Below are 20,255 nucleotides of genomic sequence, written 5' to 3' on the forward strand. Positions count from 1 at the left end.
AATTATAGTTACCTTTGACCAGGATTTATATTGTTTTAATATCATACAGGAAATACCACAGACAAGTACATCCTGTCATTTTTAATAAAGCTGACTCCAGGATATCACACTTATCGGATATTAACATTAAATACAAACAATGAAGACTGAATTGTAATTACTTCCCTGAATGCCTTTACAAAGGCAGGAACATGACTACATATTGAACGCATGTATTTGCTACCGGAAATAAAATAAATACAGACCAGTCTTCCTCAGGTCTTGAGTTACATCTAGACTTTGACATTGATGGTCGTTTGAACAAACCCTTACGACAACAGAGATGATCTCAGTTCCCAATTGTGAACCGTCCATTTATATGTAGTAATATTCGATAGCGCCTGAATACGGAATACATATCTCCAAATTGATACGATATATCAGTGCTTGTATTTCTTACCATGCTTTTACCGATAGAAGTTTGCTGCTTAGAAGGAAATATGAAACCAAGAAAAAAGGACGTCATCAGGAGTTGGTCAACCTTAACAGAATCTTCGTCTTACAAGAATTTTCCAATAATTCTAACTAAAATACCGCCCCCTTTCCCCGATTGTGACCTTCCGAATAAAACTTGTCACCGGGTTTTGTACGAATATTAGAAAAACAGAAGGTGCCATACGTCATGTATGTGGATCAAAATCTACAAATGATCTTATTATTTCCGTAAAACCTGAGATAACCCCTCGATTTTGATTTAGTTCAAATAGCACAGTCTTTAGATTTCGATGCAGTATATTTTTATGCAGTGCTTTTGTCTGTTTGTCTGTTTCCTTTTTAGCTATGTCATTGCCAAGCTAATTTTGACTGGTGAGAATAAATGTATCGTTGGTATCCTTCGGCTATGTTTGTTTTCCATTCGTTTGATGTGTTTGACCTTTTGATTTTGCTATTTTATAAGGGAATTTCCGTTTTGAATTTTCCTTGGAGTTTGGTACTTTCGTTGTTCGAATTTTGTTCAAATAGACAAATAAAATCGTATAATATAATCAAAATGAGGATGTTAATTTGATGTATGCCTTTTTGTGCTTCTTCGTTACATTTGTTGTTTTTACAGTGATTAAGATGATATCACAATGTTGACTGCTGTACCCCTATTTTTGACATTTTTAACTATTGTGTCTGTTCGTTTTGTTCACGCATCGGTGACAATATAATGGAATGTGATACGACTGTCATATAAGTGAGAGGTTTAGCGCTATAAAACCAGGTTCAATCCACCATTTTCTACATTTGAAAATGCCTGTACCAAGTCAGGAATATGACAGTTCTTGTCCATTCGTTTTTGATGCGTTTTGTTATTTGAATTTGCCATGTGATTATGGACTTTCCGAATTGATTTTCCTCTGAGTTCAGTATTTTTGTGATTTTACTTTTTTTATATATCTCTTGTTTTTTTCTGATTTTTTCCATATGACAATCCTAAGTATAGATATATTCTACAATTTGTGATTTTGTATAAATCTTAATAATTATGATCATACAAGTGTGATATAACAGAGGGACGAAAGATACCAGACGGACAATTAAACTCATAGATAGAAAATAAACTGACAACGCCAAGGCTAACAAAGACTAGGACAAACAGACAAATAATAGTTTATAAGACACAACATAGAAAACCGAAGACTAAGCAACACAAACCCCGCCAAAATCTGGGGGTGCCCATTTTCTTATAAATCATACGAAAAACATAGTCAACCCCCTTACTCCGTTGAGTACAATAGTAATCTCGAAAGTTAGATGTGCAAGAAGTGAAAAGTTAAGTTATCAAATCTTCACTAGTCAAAGCATGCCAACATGTTGGTTTTTACATCTTGAATATGCCAATCTTAAGTTAAATACGATGATCGATGTAACCGGGATTTGTTACAATCTATCATGATAGAATATACGTATGAATTGTTCCTAAACTATTGCATCTTTTCTTGATTTGCTAGAAATTTGATATTTAGCTATAACTTTTACTAGATGGCTATATTTTCATTCAGATGAAATTTATCTTAATACATAAATAAACAAAAGTACAATCTGGACAGATTTTTAAAAATGCTTCTATTAAAAATAATCAGACTTTTTATGAGTGATTTTTAGATAACTTTCCACAAGAGACCAAATGACGCAAGAGTAAAACTGGTGGTCAATGCACGACATTCAACAACGAAAAAAATTCCATAACACGCGATGAGATTACCCATCTTGACAAATATGAAACAATTCGAATGAAAGAACCTCTGGTCTGAACAATCTATAAAATAATGAACAAAATTGAAATATGATATACAGCAACAAAGGACAACCACTGAATTACAGGGTCATGACTAAATGTCAAATAAAGTTGAAAAGGCTGGATTTATAAGATCGGTACAAAGAAATCTCACATAACAACTCACACAAATCCTTACAAACAAATAGACTAAAGACACAACATACCGAACTGGCAGTATCCGACAGCGAGTTCAAGGCCACAAGCAACTAATAAAAAAAACCATTTTGCCATAACCAAAATATCAATCAGTACACATCCGATAGATTTCGACGTCATAAACAAACAATCTGAGAAAATTCCAAAATGAATGTATCGACATAATGTTATATTGTAAATTACTGTAGAGCAATACAATTTATTTATTTTTATTTAACTAAAGTAGGAAGTTCGATATTTATTCCGATAAGATTAATATATAAAGTATGTATTTATGTTTTAAACTTACAATTTTTTTAAATCCTATTATTAAAAGGATTGAACCATGATCTTACTTTATTCTAAAGAATTAAATCTTTTGAAATAACGACAATGTTGAATAAATTCTAATATTGCTATGTCTATTCCTTTTCAAGATCACACAATATACAACTGGCATGACGCCAACAAAAAATGTCAACTTTTAACATTACACGATGTAAATAACAAGAAAACTTCACTACCAAAAGGACATGCAGCCTGGATACAAACAACTGTATTACTGTCAGACTGGGGATATTTTTTAGGTATGGTACAATGTCTTGAATATCATTCAATTTGTGGGTTGTGATTATGAAATACAAGTTTTTACTGTTCAGTTTGTAATGTTTACTTAATTCGTTGTTGTATGTATGCATGTATAATTTGTATTTATCATATTCTCTTCCTTTATATTTATGAAATTTGTACCTCCTATGTCTGTGATTATTTGTAGTAGGCGATTCCGGCATTGTCATATTAGATACACAACAGCTAGTACATTGTTGTTGAAAAAAGAGTTTGTTTAAGTTCCTGCTAGATTACTTACACATTTAAAAATGAAATTATTCTACTTTGCGTGTAGCAAATTTGACTTCGGTAAAGTTAACTTTGATTTTTTTTTTAGATTAGAATTATACAATTTATACGCTAGATTTTAAGATGTATGAATACCGTGAAGCACTAGCAAGATGTAGAATAACCTTTCAGTACTGTTAGTCCACGCGTAACCGAACCGATAAGTTTTTCATTCCCGAGCAGTAAGCAATAAGATTGAGAATGGAAATGGGGAATGTGTCAAAGAGACAACAACCCGACCAAATAAAAAACAACAGCAGAGGGTCACCAACAGGTCTTCAATGTAGCGAGAATTTCCCGCACCCGGAGGCGTCCTTCAGCTGGCCCCTAAACAAATATATACTAGTCCAGTGATAATGAACGCCATACTAATTTCCAAATTGTACACAAGAAACTAAAATTAAAATAATACAAGACTAACAAAGGCCAGAGGCTCCTGACTTGGGACAGGCTCAAAAATGCGGCGGGGTTAAACATGTTTGTGAGATCTCAACCCTCCCCTATACCTTTAACCAATGTAGAAAAGTAAACGCATGACAATACGCACATTAAAATTCAGTTCAAGAGAAGTCCGAGTCTGATGTCAGAAGATGTAACCAAGGAAAATAAACAAAATGACAATAACACATAAATAACAACAGACTACTAGCAGTTAACTGACATGCCAGCTCCAGACTTCAATTAAACTGACTGAAAGATTATGATTTCATCATATGAACATCAGGCACAATCCTTCCCGTTAGGGGTTTAGTATCATACCATCATAACATATATGAGAAGAACATAACCCGTGTCATGCCAACAACTGTTTTTAGAATAAATGTGTTTAGTTCCGATGCAAAGACCTTATCAGTGACTCAATATTAACGCCAAAATATGCAATCTTTAATGACTTGACAACATTATCGTAATTATATCCCTTCTTTATAAGTCTATTCAAAGGTTTTGTAAGTTTCTAAGGTGAATACTGACACCTTTCTGCTTTATAAAGAATATTTCCATAAAAAATTGGATGTGAAATACCTGAACGTATTAGAAGTCTGCATGTTGAGCTATATTTACGAATGATGTCTTTATACCGATGATAAAATTTAGTAAATGTTTTGACTAGTTTGTAATATCGAAAACCCTGGTGTAATAATTTTTCAGTAATACATAAATTTCTTTCGTTAATATCAAAAACATTGTTACATACACGAGCGAATCGTACAAGTTGCGATATATAAACACCGTAAGATGGTGACAAGGGAACGTCACCATCTAAAAACGGATAATTAACGATAGGAAATGAAAAATCATCCCTTTTATCATAAATTTTAGTATTCAGCTTTCCATTAGTGATATAGATATCAAGATCGAGAAAAGGGCAGTCTTCTCAGTCTGAAAGTTGGTCACATATTAATACTCAATAGTTTTTATATTCTGAATAAATTGTCTTGAAAACGAACACGCAGAGCAAGAGAAATTCAAAGATTAAAAAGGAAAAAGAGAAATATAAACCTTAGGTAAAAACAACATACATTTATATCAATACCTTAGTTCTTAGATTTATTTTGTAGGTTGTGTGCCTAAAAGTTTAAACTCAAAAATGATATCAGACATTCAAAAAAGTTTGCAAAGATGGTTTCCAGAGAGCAATTATCCATACAACGTAAAAAATATTTTTGAATGTATCCTTGCTTGTACAAATCGACATAAATACCAATATTTCATCTATGTTGTGAGTATATGATTAATGGAAGTGTGTAATGATAGCAATACCGAAACGCGTGCTGTCACAATCTTCAATACACCATATAATGGGTTTTGTTTATTATATGGTTTAAGCTATTATGAAATATTAAGAAAGCATTATTAGCTATGTTATCACTTGATCGTTAAATGTGTTCTTTAACGTTATTGTAAATCTCCTGTATTTAAGAATTTTACAATATGTTCATATTTAAAAAGAAACATAATGCATAAAAAAAAAATTGTTTATAGAAAACAAAACGTTTTATTTACATCATTCCAAAACTGAAAATAGTAATAAAAGGACTTTTTAGATTAGACCATTACTGTGATAACCAAAAAAATATATAGCTTATCAATTCATTCCACATGGAAGTTAAGCCCCAGTCCACCTAGCCCACGATCGCACCACTCTCACCGAGATCTAAAATTAATTTAGATCGTGGTGAGGTCGCGGTATGATCGTCATGCAAATGTTAATTTTCGTTGTTTTAACGATGATACTACGTCCTCATTATGCTTCTACAACGATCCCTCTACGATTATACCACGTTCTCATCACAAATTTCTCAGCAATAACGTCAACATCGTATTCCATATCAATACTGTTCCATTCCTTCTATTTCTGATTAATACGTAGATTTCTCGGAAACATACAGTCATGCCCGTGTTACCACCTTACTGCGATCTACACGATCGCACTTCGATCGTCAAAAGATCACAGATCGTAGTTCAATCGTGGCCTAGTGGGACTGCAGTATTAATTGAGACACTTAGTTGTTTAAATTGACTTAGCAGTTTACAGTAGTGTTTAAAGATGTATATGATGACTAAACATTTCGGCGTTTTAATGAGGCCCTATCGTTCACTTTAGTGTTATTTTACGGTATATCACCCTTTATAGATTATAATAATTATAATATTATGAAAAAAAAAGAAATTATAAATGCGAAACACTAACGCCTGTGAATATTCATAAATATTGACGATGCTGTTCTTATTTTTAAATGTCGACGGAAAGTATGCCGAAAACAAGTTACAGTTATAAATCAACTTGATCCAAAAATAAAAAAAAAAGTCGAAGATTGGTAATTAATACCATCAAAAATACAATCATCCACATTAAGTACATAGTTACAGATTGATTGATTTTTGTGTTTTAACGACACTTTTGAGCACTGCTTTTAGGCTATTTCGTGGTGACCAGTTTTTATAGGTGGAGCAAGCCAGAAGGCCCGGAGAAATCCACCGACCTTCGATAGGAAAAGTGACAATCTTATTCAATTAAGATTGGAGTCGAGTGCACCCGCATGAGCGGGGTTCGAACTCACAACCTCAGTGTTGACTGTTAAGTAGGAACTACTTAGACCACTCGGCTGTTGTTTGTTTCCCTCGGTTTTCGCTTGTAACCCTAATCTGTTTTCTCTCAATCGATTTATTACTTATAAACAGCGGTATACTACTGTTGTCTTTATTTTTAGTATAATTTCTGTTATTTATTTGATAATACACACCCCACAGATACGATGCTTATTATTTTGTACGCCAGACGCGTATTTCGTCTTCAAACAACTCATCAGTGAAGTTTGATTTAACAAAGTTTCAGGACAAAATAATGTCGTAGAGCATTGAGGTCCGGAAGATTCGAATGGTTTTGCCAATATAGACTCGGTTATATTTTCCCGCTGCAGAAAATCAGTAGTATTTTGAAAAAAATAAAGTCTATTCCTCAAATCTCTATCCCCAACCATGGGCCTTGGTGGCCAAGTGGTCTAAGTAGTTACTACTGTAATCACTAGCTAGTCAACACTGAGGTTGGGGGGGGGGGTGGAATCCCGCTCGTGAGGGTGCACTCGACTCCAATCTTAATTTACTATGATTGTAAGTTTTCCTATCGAAGGTCGGTGGTTTTCTCCGGGCCCTCTGGCTTCCTCCATCAACAAAAACTGGCGGCCACGAAATAGCCTGAATGTGGTGCTTAAACGTGGATTTAAAAGACAAAAAATCAAATCATCCCAATCAGTTTTGTCATTGAAAATAAATTTTATCACTTATTTTTATATTTTTCTTAGGTATGGCAAAACCTAATACATTTGAATCAAGAACAAGTGTTCCAAGTGGTCATCAGTGCTATTCTACCAGTGAACAACCTATTCGCAGCTGCAATGAGAGGATGAAGTTTGTGTGTAATACTTCAAGTTGTGAGTATTTTAAGAATCAGGTTGATTAAGATATATTACTGCAGTGATTGGAGTAACATAAATCTCAGCATTACAAAAGATAAAATATATCTCTTTAAATTTGCAATTTATAACTATCATTTTCAAAGCATCTTGAGTGATTTCTTGCATTTTACAGTATGTTTGGAATAGATCGTGTTCTGTAGCTTCTCGAAAACCAAAAGTTAAGAATACCAAAAAAGTATATGAGTTATGACAGAAAGAAACTCACGAATGAGTAACACAAACATTATTTGTTGCATTGCTCTTTACAATTTTTCATTTGCTTACAACTTAACTTTCTGAATGATACTATTTGGCTGGTTAAAAAAAAACCAATTAAAAATATTAAAATTCATTTTTTTTTGGAATTTTAAAATGTGTTACAGGAAGGAAATTTTTCATGATTGCCGAAGGTATATTTGAGATTCCATGAATAATTATGTGAGATTAAGATGTCATTTTAGTGTTTTTGTACTGTTCAAATGTTACAGATTTACATTCATCAATAAAAAATCATTATCCTTGCATTCAGTTTTTTTTTATTTGTCATCTTTGCATTTTGACCAATTCTGAGAATGACTCATAAAAGAAATATGCAGTTTGCAATTTTCCATTAATTGATATCAAAATACAGTTTGCAATTTTCCATTAATTTAAAAATATAGTTTGCAATTTTCCATTAATATCAAAATACAGTTTGCAATTTTCCATTAATATCAAAATACAGTTTGAACTTTACCGCAACTATATCAGCAGCATTCAGTTATACCATTCACTAATCAAAGAAGTTTCAGCTTCTCAGACACCATTTAAGATCGTCATGATCCATTTCTTGAAATAAATCTAGTTTGTGTTGATAAATTGTATCTTTTGTCTGTTCCTCACCGACTAACTCCGCTCGAAGATTTCTCATTTAAATTACAATAGTGGCTTATATAGGTAGAACTATATGCTGTATCAATATCAATTTCACACTGCACGTTGTGTTTTATGCAACGATGAATCAGATAAGTTAATCCTTTTCAGTGTCGTTTTACAAGCGAGAGATTTAGCTAGCTATAAAACCACGATTTAATCCACTATTTTTTACAAAAGAAAATGACTACCAAGTCAGGAATATGACAGACGTTATCCATTAGTTTGCTGTGTTTTAGCTTTTGATTTTGCTATTTCCGTATGATATTGTTATTTTTCTTTTTTCCATATTTTAATGTCTTTTTGAGATTCTTGTTATTTATTTATTTAGTGGTAAAGGCAGATCTTTGAAAATCTTTGTTACATATAAGTTCTCACATTGGTATTAGTGAATTATCGGAATTTATCCAATAGAGATACCTTTGTACATGTAGTTGAATCGTCGAATTTTTGAGCCCCAACCTTGGCGAGGTCTTTTAGTTGATAATTCAACTTATGAGATTGGATAAACTCGATAATCCACAAGTAACTATTTACAAAATCTGTTTCTTTAATGAATATCAAATCAATTTCCATTTTTTATAATCGAAAATCCCTTCGAGTACCTCCGTCACAATTTTATTAACACCTGCTACCCCATTTTGATTCATCAGTAGCTGATAAAATGTAAAACTGGAAACTCGTCAAATCATAACCTGAGATCATCGGCAATCGTTGATTAGATTTTTTTTGTTCAATGAGCACTGTTACAGATGGTATCGAATTACAGTTGCACATATAGAAATGAGACCTGTCTATGATTTAAGATTTTATGTTGAACATTTTTTTTGATCTTTTGATTTTGATGTTGTCTTTTTGATGTCTGGCTTGCGTCTAATTCAATCCGTATGTTGTCCAATTTTGTTAAATAGGGATTTGTAACACACACCTTCAACAAAAAATCCTTGTACTTACTTTCTTTGTCTGAAATATGTTTTTTGATATTGTAGATAACGGAACAAACAGCACTTGGTATGACTCTACACATGAATGTTTTACACATGCTACTACTTTGATTCAATTCAGCCAAAACCTAACTAGTAGCCTTCCAAAAGGAATATGGCTCCAATATTTTAGAAATATGCAATTAATACTGAAGTCGGATGAAGTCATTTACTGTAATTTACTTTTATAATCAGGCAGCCAGAATTAAATCTTATTTTGATCGGCATGCTATTACTATTTATCCTCGGCTTAGTATATATCTAGGATTTTGATTGGTTAACGCACGTCGTTACAAAACCCATATTTTAACACCCTTCAGTACCCTGTACACCCTTCGGCTACGCCTCATGGTGTACTGGGGTACTTTAGGGTGTTAAAATATTCATATCTACGGATATGAACGTAGATAACTTATAATCTACTTTATCATATACTAGTATTAGTGTTCAATGATTTCGCACAGCCTTATATAGTTTTGTTTCAATAGAGACTCTTTGAGTATTATTTGGTTATCTTTTTTGTTTTTTTCCCTTGATGTAGAAAATGTGGTTGAGCCTTAAATGCTTAATGCCTCTGGATTAATTATGTAGTGGTAGCATATCTTACAACATTTTCATTGAAACGATCAATACATCAACATGTTATTTCCTTCTCAATTTGAATTTCTTTGTATAAACATTAAGTATGTGTACTGCCAATGGTACTGACTTTTAATTATATAAAATATAAGTATAAACAGGTCACATATTGGTCTATATTGTAATCCTGTTCAAATATACTTTTTGGAATCGTTGAAAATTGTGAAATCCACCCGGAATTAAAGTCATTGATAAATTGTTGTGTCGTCGGTTTGCTGTATCCCCGAAATAATCGTCACATATCCTTCATTCATAGGAAACCAGCTGCTGACCCATGTAATTATGTTAATCGCTATATTTTAAATCTATAATGCTAGATGACGGTAGTAGAAGATGTTTGGTAGCTATTCGCCATAAAGAAACAGTCCTGATTAAGATGGTATATTGTTCTGAGTCTTATGCCGCACTCTGCGCAACGGAAAATACAGATGGTAATATATAAGTTATACCGTTTAGTTAAATTTTACTAGATATTGATTTATCAAAATCTTAGTTTAGGGCAAAGTAAAAATACATGTACATCTGAGGTTAAATACAATTAGGTTTACTGTTCTTGGTTTCAAATACGTTTGAATTAACAGTACTATGATATGCGAAAATTGGAAAAATTGTAATCAAGCAACAGGTATTTTCACTATATCAAGATCATTGTTTTTTTGTCCAAAGAAAAAGAAAAAAATAAGATGCAAAAAATAGTTCAGAGCAATGTTTAAAACAGATGAAAAGTATTTATCGAGGTTATTGATGTCCTCATTGACGTCTACATAACTTGCACCATTTGATATCGACTATTACAGTGAGTATGTATCTGTCATTTTGTTAATTATTGCAAATTCTAAAGCGTATTCCATGGTGAAGAAGTTAACTTGGCTAATTTTCATAAATTATGTCAGCCAAAAAAAAAATGCAAGGTATCATAATTAATCCCCTAATCAATTGCAATTATCATGACAATGTCTTTCGTTATAAATTAAAAAAATTGTACGAAACATTTGTTTTATACTTATGTAGTCAACATTTCGGTGTTGACATGAATATGAATTGTATTGTAATTCTTATAAATCAACTACTTGCAAAAGTATGAATTATTCTAAATACGAAGGATTTTCTCATCCCAAGCATAGATAACCCGAGCCGTATTTGGCACAACATATTGTACTATTGGGTAATCAATGCTCTTCAACTCTGCTCTTGTTTGACTTTGACACTCTTTTGATCTGAGCGTCACTGATGAGTCATATATAGACGAAACCCGAGTTTTGCGTGTTAAACTATAAGCCTGGTACCATTGTCAAGATTTTACAATTTGAATGAAAAAAGTTACTGATGGAGGAAAATGAACCTTAATTTTTTATCAGTTATACCATAAGGAAGACATATACATTTGTCTTAATTATCTTATTTCTGCATGAAAATTTGTTATTATTTATGAATGTACGTATTTTTTTATTTATGAAAGCAAGAGCATCGTTCTGCATCTTGTTATCCTCCGAATTTCCGAGGCTATATATTCGATATATCACGTGCAATCAAGTCTGCTTCCAAAACATTTTTACAAGTTTACATCCATGCAAGCGACTAAACGTACTGATTCTATTTCACAAAATGTCTAGAACGCTGGCTCTTTTCGTTTTTATGTTTGTTGCATTGTTGTTTGGTTTTTGTTGCACTTCACTGGTCTGTTGTTTCGTTTTTTTCATCTTATGGTTGATGTGTTTCCCCTGATTTATGACTGTTGAAGTTTTGAACAGCAAAATACTACTGTTGCCTTTACGTTAACTATGAAAAATACAACTATACACACTTGCATGTGTGAGAATCAGTTTAAACACATGGATGTAGACTACATTGCATACACTACCATGAAAGTATACCAATAAAATGGCGAGGATGTAAAGATGTAGGCGATGATGCTATCTATAATGAATAGAAAAGTTCTGTATGTGATCCACATTATAACTGATTTAAATATGTGTGTTACTTATTCTGTCATATGTGTGGGTATGAAGCCAAATACGATCATTAACTATTAATATTTGATTCTTTAAAAAAACAAGACATCACGAGTATTACAAAACAAGTGCGGACACTTGTTTAATTTATAAACGATCGAAGCAAAATCAAGGATGCATGCAATTGACTACTTAAAGCTGACAGTAACTTTCTTTCGCAAATGTTTCGTTTGCAGTACTTTTTATTTTGCATATCGTCAATGTTTGGGAAGTAGTATCGAAAATGCTTGGATATTATTCAGTGTGTTTCCTTATCAAAGGAATATACGCTATGAAATTGCAATAATATTTTTTTATACACACTCACGCTTTTTATACGGTTTGGCGTAGCAGTGTTTTACAGTTACTGTTCCATGCTTAGTTATAAGTTGTTGCGACTTCATTGGATACATCAATAACGTCGCTTCATATATATAGTTTTGTTGCTAAATATTAAACTTTCACAGAAAATGACTTGAAAACTAATACTAATATTACTAAGGACTTTCTTTTCTTTTGTACAAATCACTGTGTATTCATTGTTGAATCGTATATATGACATTTTTGTTTAAGTTTCTTTGGACTTATAGATTAGAAAATCTTTATAATTTACAACTTCCTACCTATTTGCCTAATTAACCCTATTATACTGTATACGTTGTTGGCTTATAATGTAGTTTATTTCAACAGTTTGTATCTCTAAATTCAAAACTATTACCAATTATTTTCACTTTATTTTCTGATGTATATGTACAAGCAGAATTTACATGTGAAATTAAAAATAAACCCGATTGTTGAGTATTTTATTCGAGAAACGTGGTCTTAAGATGAACGACGAATCGAACCACCAATAATAATTAAATTTACATTGGTTGGTCTAAACGTAAATTGAATATTATTGTCAGCTTTATAATCTTGAAATATTGCAAATGTTGTTTTTTTAATCCTGCAGGAACTAGTATTACATCACTGGTAACTAAAAATTTCACATTTGCAATGATATTGTTCATTCTAATATCATAACCTGAGATTGTGTTCAAATCCTATCAATATTTTACCGAGATAATCAAACGCACATACAATTCCCATGAAAATCTTAGCAAGATGAAATTTGTTACCTTCTTTTCAGCGTTTTTTTTTAATGGGAACATAATTTTTAAGAAATAAAAACAGGTATTGTTGTGACTGTTTGTCCCCACTCTTCTATTAATTTGATAATTGTATTATTTTCGTGACTTTTAATAATAATTTATATTATCTAACTGTATCGATATAGATGTTTTTTAATATTATATAGATATATTTAAAGCAATATCCACTACAAAAGAAAATACATATGCAGTAACAGTCTATGAGAATGATTTTGACAATACATCATCATCGACTATCAGTTATACACAGACAGATAGCGCTGTTGAACATCAAAGTAAGATTACTTGATTTTTCTAAATTTGCTATGCTGAACGCATTCTGACATAACTGCTTATTTCTTATCATAATTTGATTCCTGTAGCTGAACATGCTGAATATTCATGAACCAAATGTTGCTTACCTGTTATCTCATTTAGAAGACAAATTGCATATTTTTAATTTTACATTGATATCATTATTTACTTGAACATGTGAAACAAATCAACAAATTGCAGAAATGAAAATTTTGATGAACGAGAAATATACTTACACCATTTTGAGCTAAAATTTATCTTTTCATGAATTTGCATTAAAAACTGAGAATATATGTGCTATTTCGGGTCCTCAAATTGCTCATTGTCAAATGCCGAACGATGACCTATAATTATTTGTTCTCTTGTGTAGAGTTGTCGCATTGGCAATCATATCACATCTTTTATTGTAATTATTTAAGATTTTCAGAAACCCCGGGGTTATTTTTAGCAGCAGTTTTCTTTAGAAAGGTCGCTTTTTGTTTAAAGACTTTAACATTGGTTAGAAATTGGCATGTAGAAAGGTGAGACATGTACAATTTAGGATATACCTGGCTCTACGAAGTTATACTCAAGGTTCAAAATTACTTGTCCATGAGTTTGCATTAAAACATTGAGACATACAGGGGTTATTTTGTTTTTCAAACAATCACTTTTTTGGGACAAAACTTTAAACATTGATTGAAAATTAGCATGTACAAATATGATACATGACTATTTGTATAGTTCAAGACATACCTGAACTCTGTAAAAGTAAACTTCAGGTTGAAAATTAGGCTGAGGAAGCTGAGGAAAAAAAAAAACATAACTTGTATTATAGATAGCCATTTTAGAAGTTGGAATTTTGTTTGAATGATACAATAAGCCTCATGGACCTGTAATTTAAGAAAATTCAAAACCCATTTGAATGTTGCCTGTCGTGGTAAAATTCCAGGAAACGAATGTCGTTTGCAGTGTTCTTCAAAAATACATATAAATAAACAAACATAACCAAAATAATAGACAACTTTCGAGTGCGATGCATTTCCGTCAAAAACTCTGGTTTTAGTGAACGTCATTTGTGCGTTTAGGGGCGTCGTCACTTCCATTCCGATGTTGAGCGAGTGGTTGGAAAACTATAATTCTATATTGTACGAATTATTCGGCAAATTGAATTCTGAAAATTGACAATCAGCATTGCTGTCATTAGGGAATTGTCATTAAGTACCTACAGAACAACCATTATTTCTAGTTTATCCTGCACAATGACGATCACTAAGACGCTTGATGAACGTAAATAGTGCAGGGATACAGGCGACCCCCTCTATCTGGTAAATGCCATCATAAAAGCGCGTATAAATGACGAGTTTTTTTCCGGTGACGGATGAACTCGAAAGTGGTCTATTGTTTTACAGTGTCATATCGGGGTCTTTTATAGCTGACTATGCGGTATAGCCGTACGGTGACCTACATGTATAGTTGTTTTTCGTTCATTTTTTTTTATATAAATAAGCCCGTTAGTTTTCTCGTTTGAATTGTTTTACATTGTCATATCGGGGCCTATTATTACGCCATGAACCTAATCGAGCAATTATTCCTTTTCAGATTTAACTGAAATTCATATAATAAATATCTTACTTCTTGGGGGACTTCTGCTCGTTTTGATTGCAGTTTTATGGTAAGTTTAAATTTCTTGCGCAAAAATATATATTTGCTACATAATGTACATAGCTAATACAATACTGCAAGTCAATTTACTCGTTTGATTGATTATACTAATCGTATAAAAAACAACACATAGAATATGATAGTTACAAACATTAATAAATATAATGCAGAAGGAGCTTTTTCACATAATCAGCGACATCGAGTTATCGAACGTTTATTTTAGTTTAGTTTAGTTTTGTTATGTTTGTTGAATTGTATTTGAGGTCAAAATATATACAAAAATATATGTATATAATAACTCAATGAACAGTCATCATTTTTTAACGGGGACGTAACACTATTTGGCACTTGGAAAATAGTTCTTTGATGGGTTGTCTCCAAATTTTTTATGACAATACAATGTAGATTAGGTGCATCTGACACTCCATCAATTATGTTTTGATTTGTGTTTTACATCGTTTGGTTTCACATACGGGGATTTTGTCAAAAGTAGATATGAAAACGCATTATAGAAGTAATAACATTCTTCGAATATCATACGCAAACCGCACGTGCATATATTTCTCCAAGAAATGTTTTAACTGAGCTACTTATAGATTTATATGCCATACACTTTTAGTTTGTTGGAACATGATTTATCAATAATAAAATTGAGAAAGGAAATGGAGAATGTATCAAAGCGACAACAACCCGACCATAGACCAGACAACAACTGAAGGCCACCAATGGGTCTTAATAAGTTGTTATTATACAAATATAGCCTTTGTATGAGGTCGATACAAGGATATATTGACCTGAAAGAAGTATATTGACTGAGGACGAAGTCCGAGGTCGATATACTTCTTTGGGTCGATATATCCTGTATTGACCTCATACAAAGGCTATATTTGTTATATTATTAATTTCCGACCATGTTTGTATCAAAATCGTCATTTAGGTTTGTTGGAACTTTATAGATATTACATTGTCTCCATGACAATAACAACATATTAGTTGTTATTTCATTTACTTTTTTGTTGACATCTTATGTATTTGAAGATTTTTTTTCGTCAAATAATCGATCACAGATATCATTTGTTTCAAAACGTTAAACAATATCCTGAAATTCATTACATGACGTCACAAAGTATATCGGTTTTTAGATATTCTAAAAATAACCGTGCAATATGCTTTTTGCCGGTCAATATGCTTTTTGCTATCCGCCGTTTTCTCTCTACCTTCGAAAATATAGTTTAACATGTGACTATCCCTAAACGAATCAAATTTGTTAAAATATACGAATTAATAATATTGGTTGACACTAGCTTTTAATAAGAATCTGAAAGTAATCTTACAATTTAGATCAGTATTTGAGTCCTTTTACTATTAGTGCTCTAGTTTTCTGATCTTTGTGTCGTCCGTCCGCTTCTACTGATAAACCATTTATACATATATCTAATTATTATCAAACAAAATGAAAATCATACATGGTATTGCTTGGATGTCAATATGTATTTCTTTGAAAAACATTTAAAATGGTCATGGTTATGTACATCATACCTGTTTAATACGCTAAAGAAGTATTAAAAAACCACGTAGTACATGTGTATATAAAAGCCTACATCAATATATACAGTTCGTTAAATCGTTAAACAAATGCAGACAAAAAAATGACAATCACTAGACCAGTCTTCAACACAGAACACTGGTTTTTGTTCATCAATACAAAATCGACGAAACAGGGGGAACTCAATAACTTCGTAAAGGTCGAAAATACTGATTAATTAACAGTTGTGCAAATAGCCAATGGTGGAGCAACGGTACCTCCTAATTAATATATTTACAGTTATTTCAATTCTTTAGGAAGGCATATCTAAAATCCCGAGTTAGATGCTACGACCATGCTACGGAACTTGCACCGAATCAAAGAACAACAGAGCAACCAGATTCAACTGTTGATGACCTTGACGGCAGTGAAACCTTTGGAGTTCATTATAGTGTCATAAATGATTTGAGTTACATGTAAATAGTTGTTAACCAAATTTATGCATAAACTTATTAAAAGAAGAACCCTCTCTGTCTGTCCGTCCGTCTGTGTTTCTTTTCTTCCGTCACACATATAAATACAAAAGTAAATCTTGTTTGACAAATTTACTTATAATTGTTAAGTTAGATATAGAATATGACGTTAGAATCATGAAAAGGATAACCCAGAGTGTGTGCATGCAAATTAGAATTTAGTTACTCATAAAGATGACAGGTTTTTGACTCAAGCCATTTATTTTTGCATTATTAAGCATTTGGGTTACCTAATTATTCAGCTAAACTTCTCCTTAAGTTGAAAAGGTAGCACTTTTGTTCAGGTAGTATGTAAGTTAGATACAAAATGTTTGATTTTATAAAGATTTTGACCTACTTTACTTAAAATTTACAGGTTGTTGAACAATGCGTTTCTCTATAATATAAGACAAGAGAGGTACACTGTGTTTTCAAGCTTGCTACAGTTTTCAAGCTTGGACGTCTATAATATGCTGAGCAAATATTTGTTCATACCTAAAATCAAAGCATATAAGCAGGATTTTGTTTTCTTAGAATTCTACAGAAATATTAGAAGGCTAAACATGGTCATTTAAGTGACAGTGTACATACGGAATGCATGGCTCGTTCAGTTAATTCCTCTTACAGTTCGTAAAACAAAAATCTATATACGCATGTATGTAGGGGATTCTAAAATATATATCAAAAGTATACAATTTATCAAAATATAGAGTTTCAGAATCTTCAAATTTTGACAGGATGTTTTTTTAGGGTTAACTTATGTGTCTTTCCAATTGTACTTCAACAGCATAGTTAAAAAAATCCAATGTTTGTGTTGCTATAGTTATGCATTCAACAAGGTATCCTATTTGTCAATTTTATTCATTCCTTAAATCATATGTTTTAACTTTTTGAGAAGATTGCATTGAAGTTTACTGAAATAAATTCCTATTTAAGAACCTCTTACAGTATATTTGGGAATCGGGAATATATATTTTGTAAGTGCATACTTTTTGCGATATCGGATGATTAGAATTCGTGATATCTGACTACATACGTTCTTACGAATGTGATAATTCAAATATATCGATTTACATATCTGTTCTAGGTAGTGCCATTTTTTTTTATCGACTTAACTACATGTTATTGTGTTCCTTTGCCTGTCTTTGTTAATTGTTTACTGTCAAGTTTAATGTTTAGTATTCCATTTTTTGTAATATTCTTTAGGCGTGGCACGATACTTATGTATCCAGCCTTTGATCTGTTGTACTGTCGTCATTTTGTGTATTCTTGTCTTTTCATTTTTTATCAATTAATATGTGCTTTGTCTACATGCTATTTTGTTTTTCTTTGTTGACACATTTTTTTTTATTGTGATAAAGATTTGAACAGCATGTAGACTGCTGTTCACACATTGTTGTCAATATAATGGGATATTATACGACTGTTATTCAAGTGAGGGCTTTAGATGCGAGCTATAAAACCAGGGTTAATCCACCATTTCCTATACTAGTAATATAACAAATATGAAACAGGTCCCTCCTGTCTTTCTTTATGTACGTCATCATATTAACGAGCAATATATTGTTTTCGGTACTGGTATTATTGTATGTAGCTTTGTTTACCTTTGCATACATGTATGCATACATTCTGCTTTGTAAAAAAAAATCACAAAAATACTGAACTCAAAGGAAAATTTAAAACGGAAGGTCCATTATATAAATAACACATAGCTGAGAGGGTGATAGAGCAGATTGTTACCCCGAGAAAACATTGTCAACTGAGGCGAAGCCGAGGTTGACAATGTCTTTTCGAGGGGTAACAATCTGCTCTATCCCCCTCTCAGATATGTGTTATTTAATTTATTATACTGAATGTTCTGTTATTACTGTCGATTAAATTTAAAATTCAAAGTAATAAACCATGACATCTTGTACATAACCATCCGTATTTAATAAAGCGCACACTTGATCAAAGGTCTCCGTGAAGGGTAATAGAGTATTTGCCATAGGATAGAGTCGTATTTAATAAAGCGCAAACTTGATCAAGCGTCTCTGTGAAGGGTGATAGAGTATTTGTCATAGGATAGAGTCGTGTTTAATAAAGCGCACACTTGATCAAGCGTCTCCATGAAGGGTAACACAGTAAATTGACACCCTCGTATTAGCCAATCAAAATCTGGCATTTTGACATGAAGTATAATAAAATCAAATGGCAAAATCAAATGCTCAAACACATCAAACGAATGGACAACGACTGTAATTTGCCTGACTGGTAGGAAACACTTTAAGTTGGAGGGAATTGTAGAGACAATTGTCTCTTTTACTCTTTTACTCGGCCGATTCCTCATTCTTCAATTTCAATAAATAAAAAGTCAACAATAAAACTGCAAAATTTTCAATAAACTGTGGCATTAAAAGACAAAGAATGACCATGTTCTTTAATATGTTGGCTTTATAAGATCTATAATTTTTTAGAACAGGACAATTTATTAATTATGACTGTAAGCCTGATGATTGATGACGGATGATATCTCGATAGTTCGGGGGTATATTATGTTGTTATATGCAACAAGTGTGGACACAGATGAGTGTGGATAGTATGTTTGGATGTTTGACAGTATCTTATGACAAAAGGGAGTTTTATGTTTTCCTATATGGTGTTATTAACTGTGTTGCACGATGACAACCAACCAGAGCATTAGTAGTATTGTTTATTTAATATTTAGTTTTTATGTTCAAGACGGGCATGGAAAAGACAGTAATTACATTAGTTACCAAATGATTATGATAGAATATGTTCCACATCTTTGATTTTATATACATTTTGAAGCTAGGAGAGCAACACATAATAGGTTCATTTTTTCATGTGTTTTTTTTTCTAAATGGGAGATGATATATAGATTTGATAACATGATATAAGAAGCCTGTAATGCAGTGGTTGTCGTTTGTTTGTGTGTTACAGATTCGATTTTCGTTTATTTTTTGTACATAAATAAGGCCGTTAGTTTTCTCGTTTGAATTGTTTTCCATTGTCATTTCGGGGCCTTTTATAGCTAATAATAGGGTATTGGCTTTGCTCATTGTTGATGGCCATATGGTGACCTGCAGTTGTTAATTTCTGTGTCATTTTGGTCTCTTGTGGAGAATTGTCTCATTGGCAATCATACCACATTTTTGTATATGTATTTGCTTACTATTTGTATGGTTCTATTTATATTATTTTGTGCTGGATCATCAGTATCATTAGTAAAAATATTTGTTAAAATGTTCCTCAGATTAGAATACATTTATTGGTTTTTAGTAATGACAATGCCTGACATGATGCTTGGG

General features: G+C 32.2%; 1 protein-coding gene across 1 annotated transcript in view; it reads left to right on the top strand.

Annotated features, from left to right (window-relative positions):
- The window catches only part of LOC139488713 (uncharacterized), a 44,521-nt gene extending 27,554 nt beyond the window's left edge, over window positions 1–16,967 (top strand). The window contains exons 7-9 of the mRNA XM_071274533.1: window positions 13,116–13,244; window positions 14,845–14,917; window positions 16,750–16,967. Coding sequence (XP_071130634.1) covers window positions 13,116–13,244; window positions 14,845–14,917; window positions 16,750–16,912 — 365 coding nt within the window. The 3' untranslated portion in view covers window positions 16,913–16,967. The remainder of the gene's footprint in view (window positions 1–13,115; window positions 13,245–14,844; window positions 14,918–16,749) is intronic.
- The last annotated feature ends 3,288 nt before the right edge of the window (window positions 16,968–20,255 follow it).

Source organism: Mytilus edulis, chromosome 9 (assembly GCF_963676685.1).
Source record: "Mytilus edulis chromosome 9, xbMytEdul2.2, whole genome shotgun sequence".
In the NCBI taxonomy this organism is placed as follows: Eukaryota; Metazoa; Mollusca; class Bivalvia; order Mytilida; family Mytilidae; genus Mytilus; species Mytilus edulis.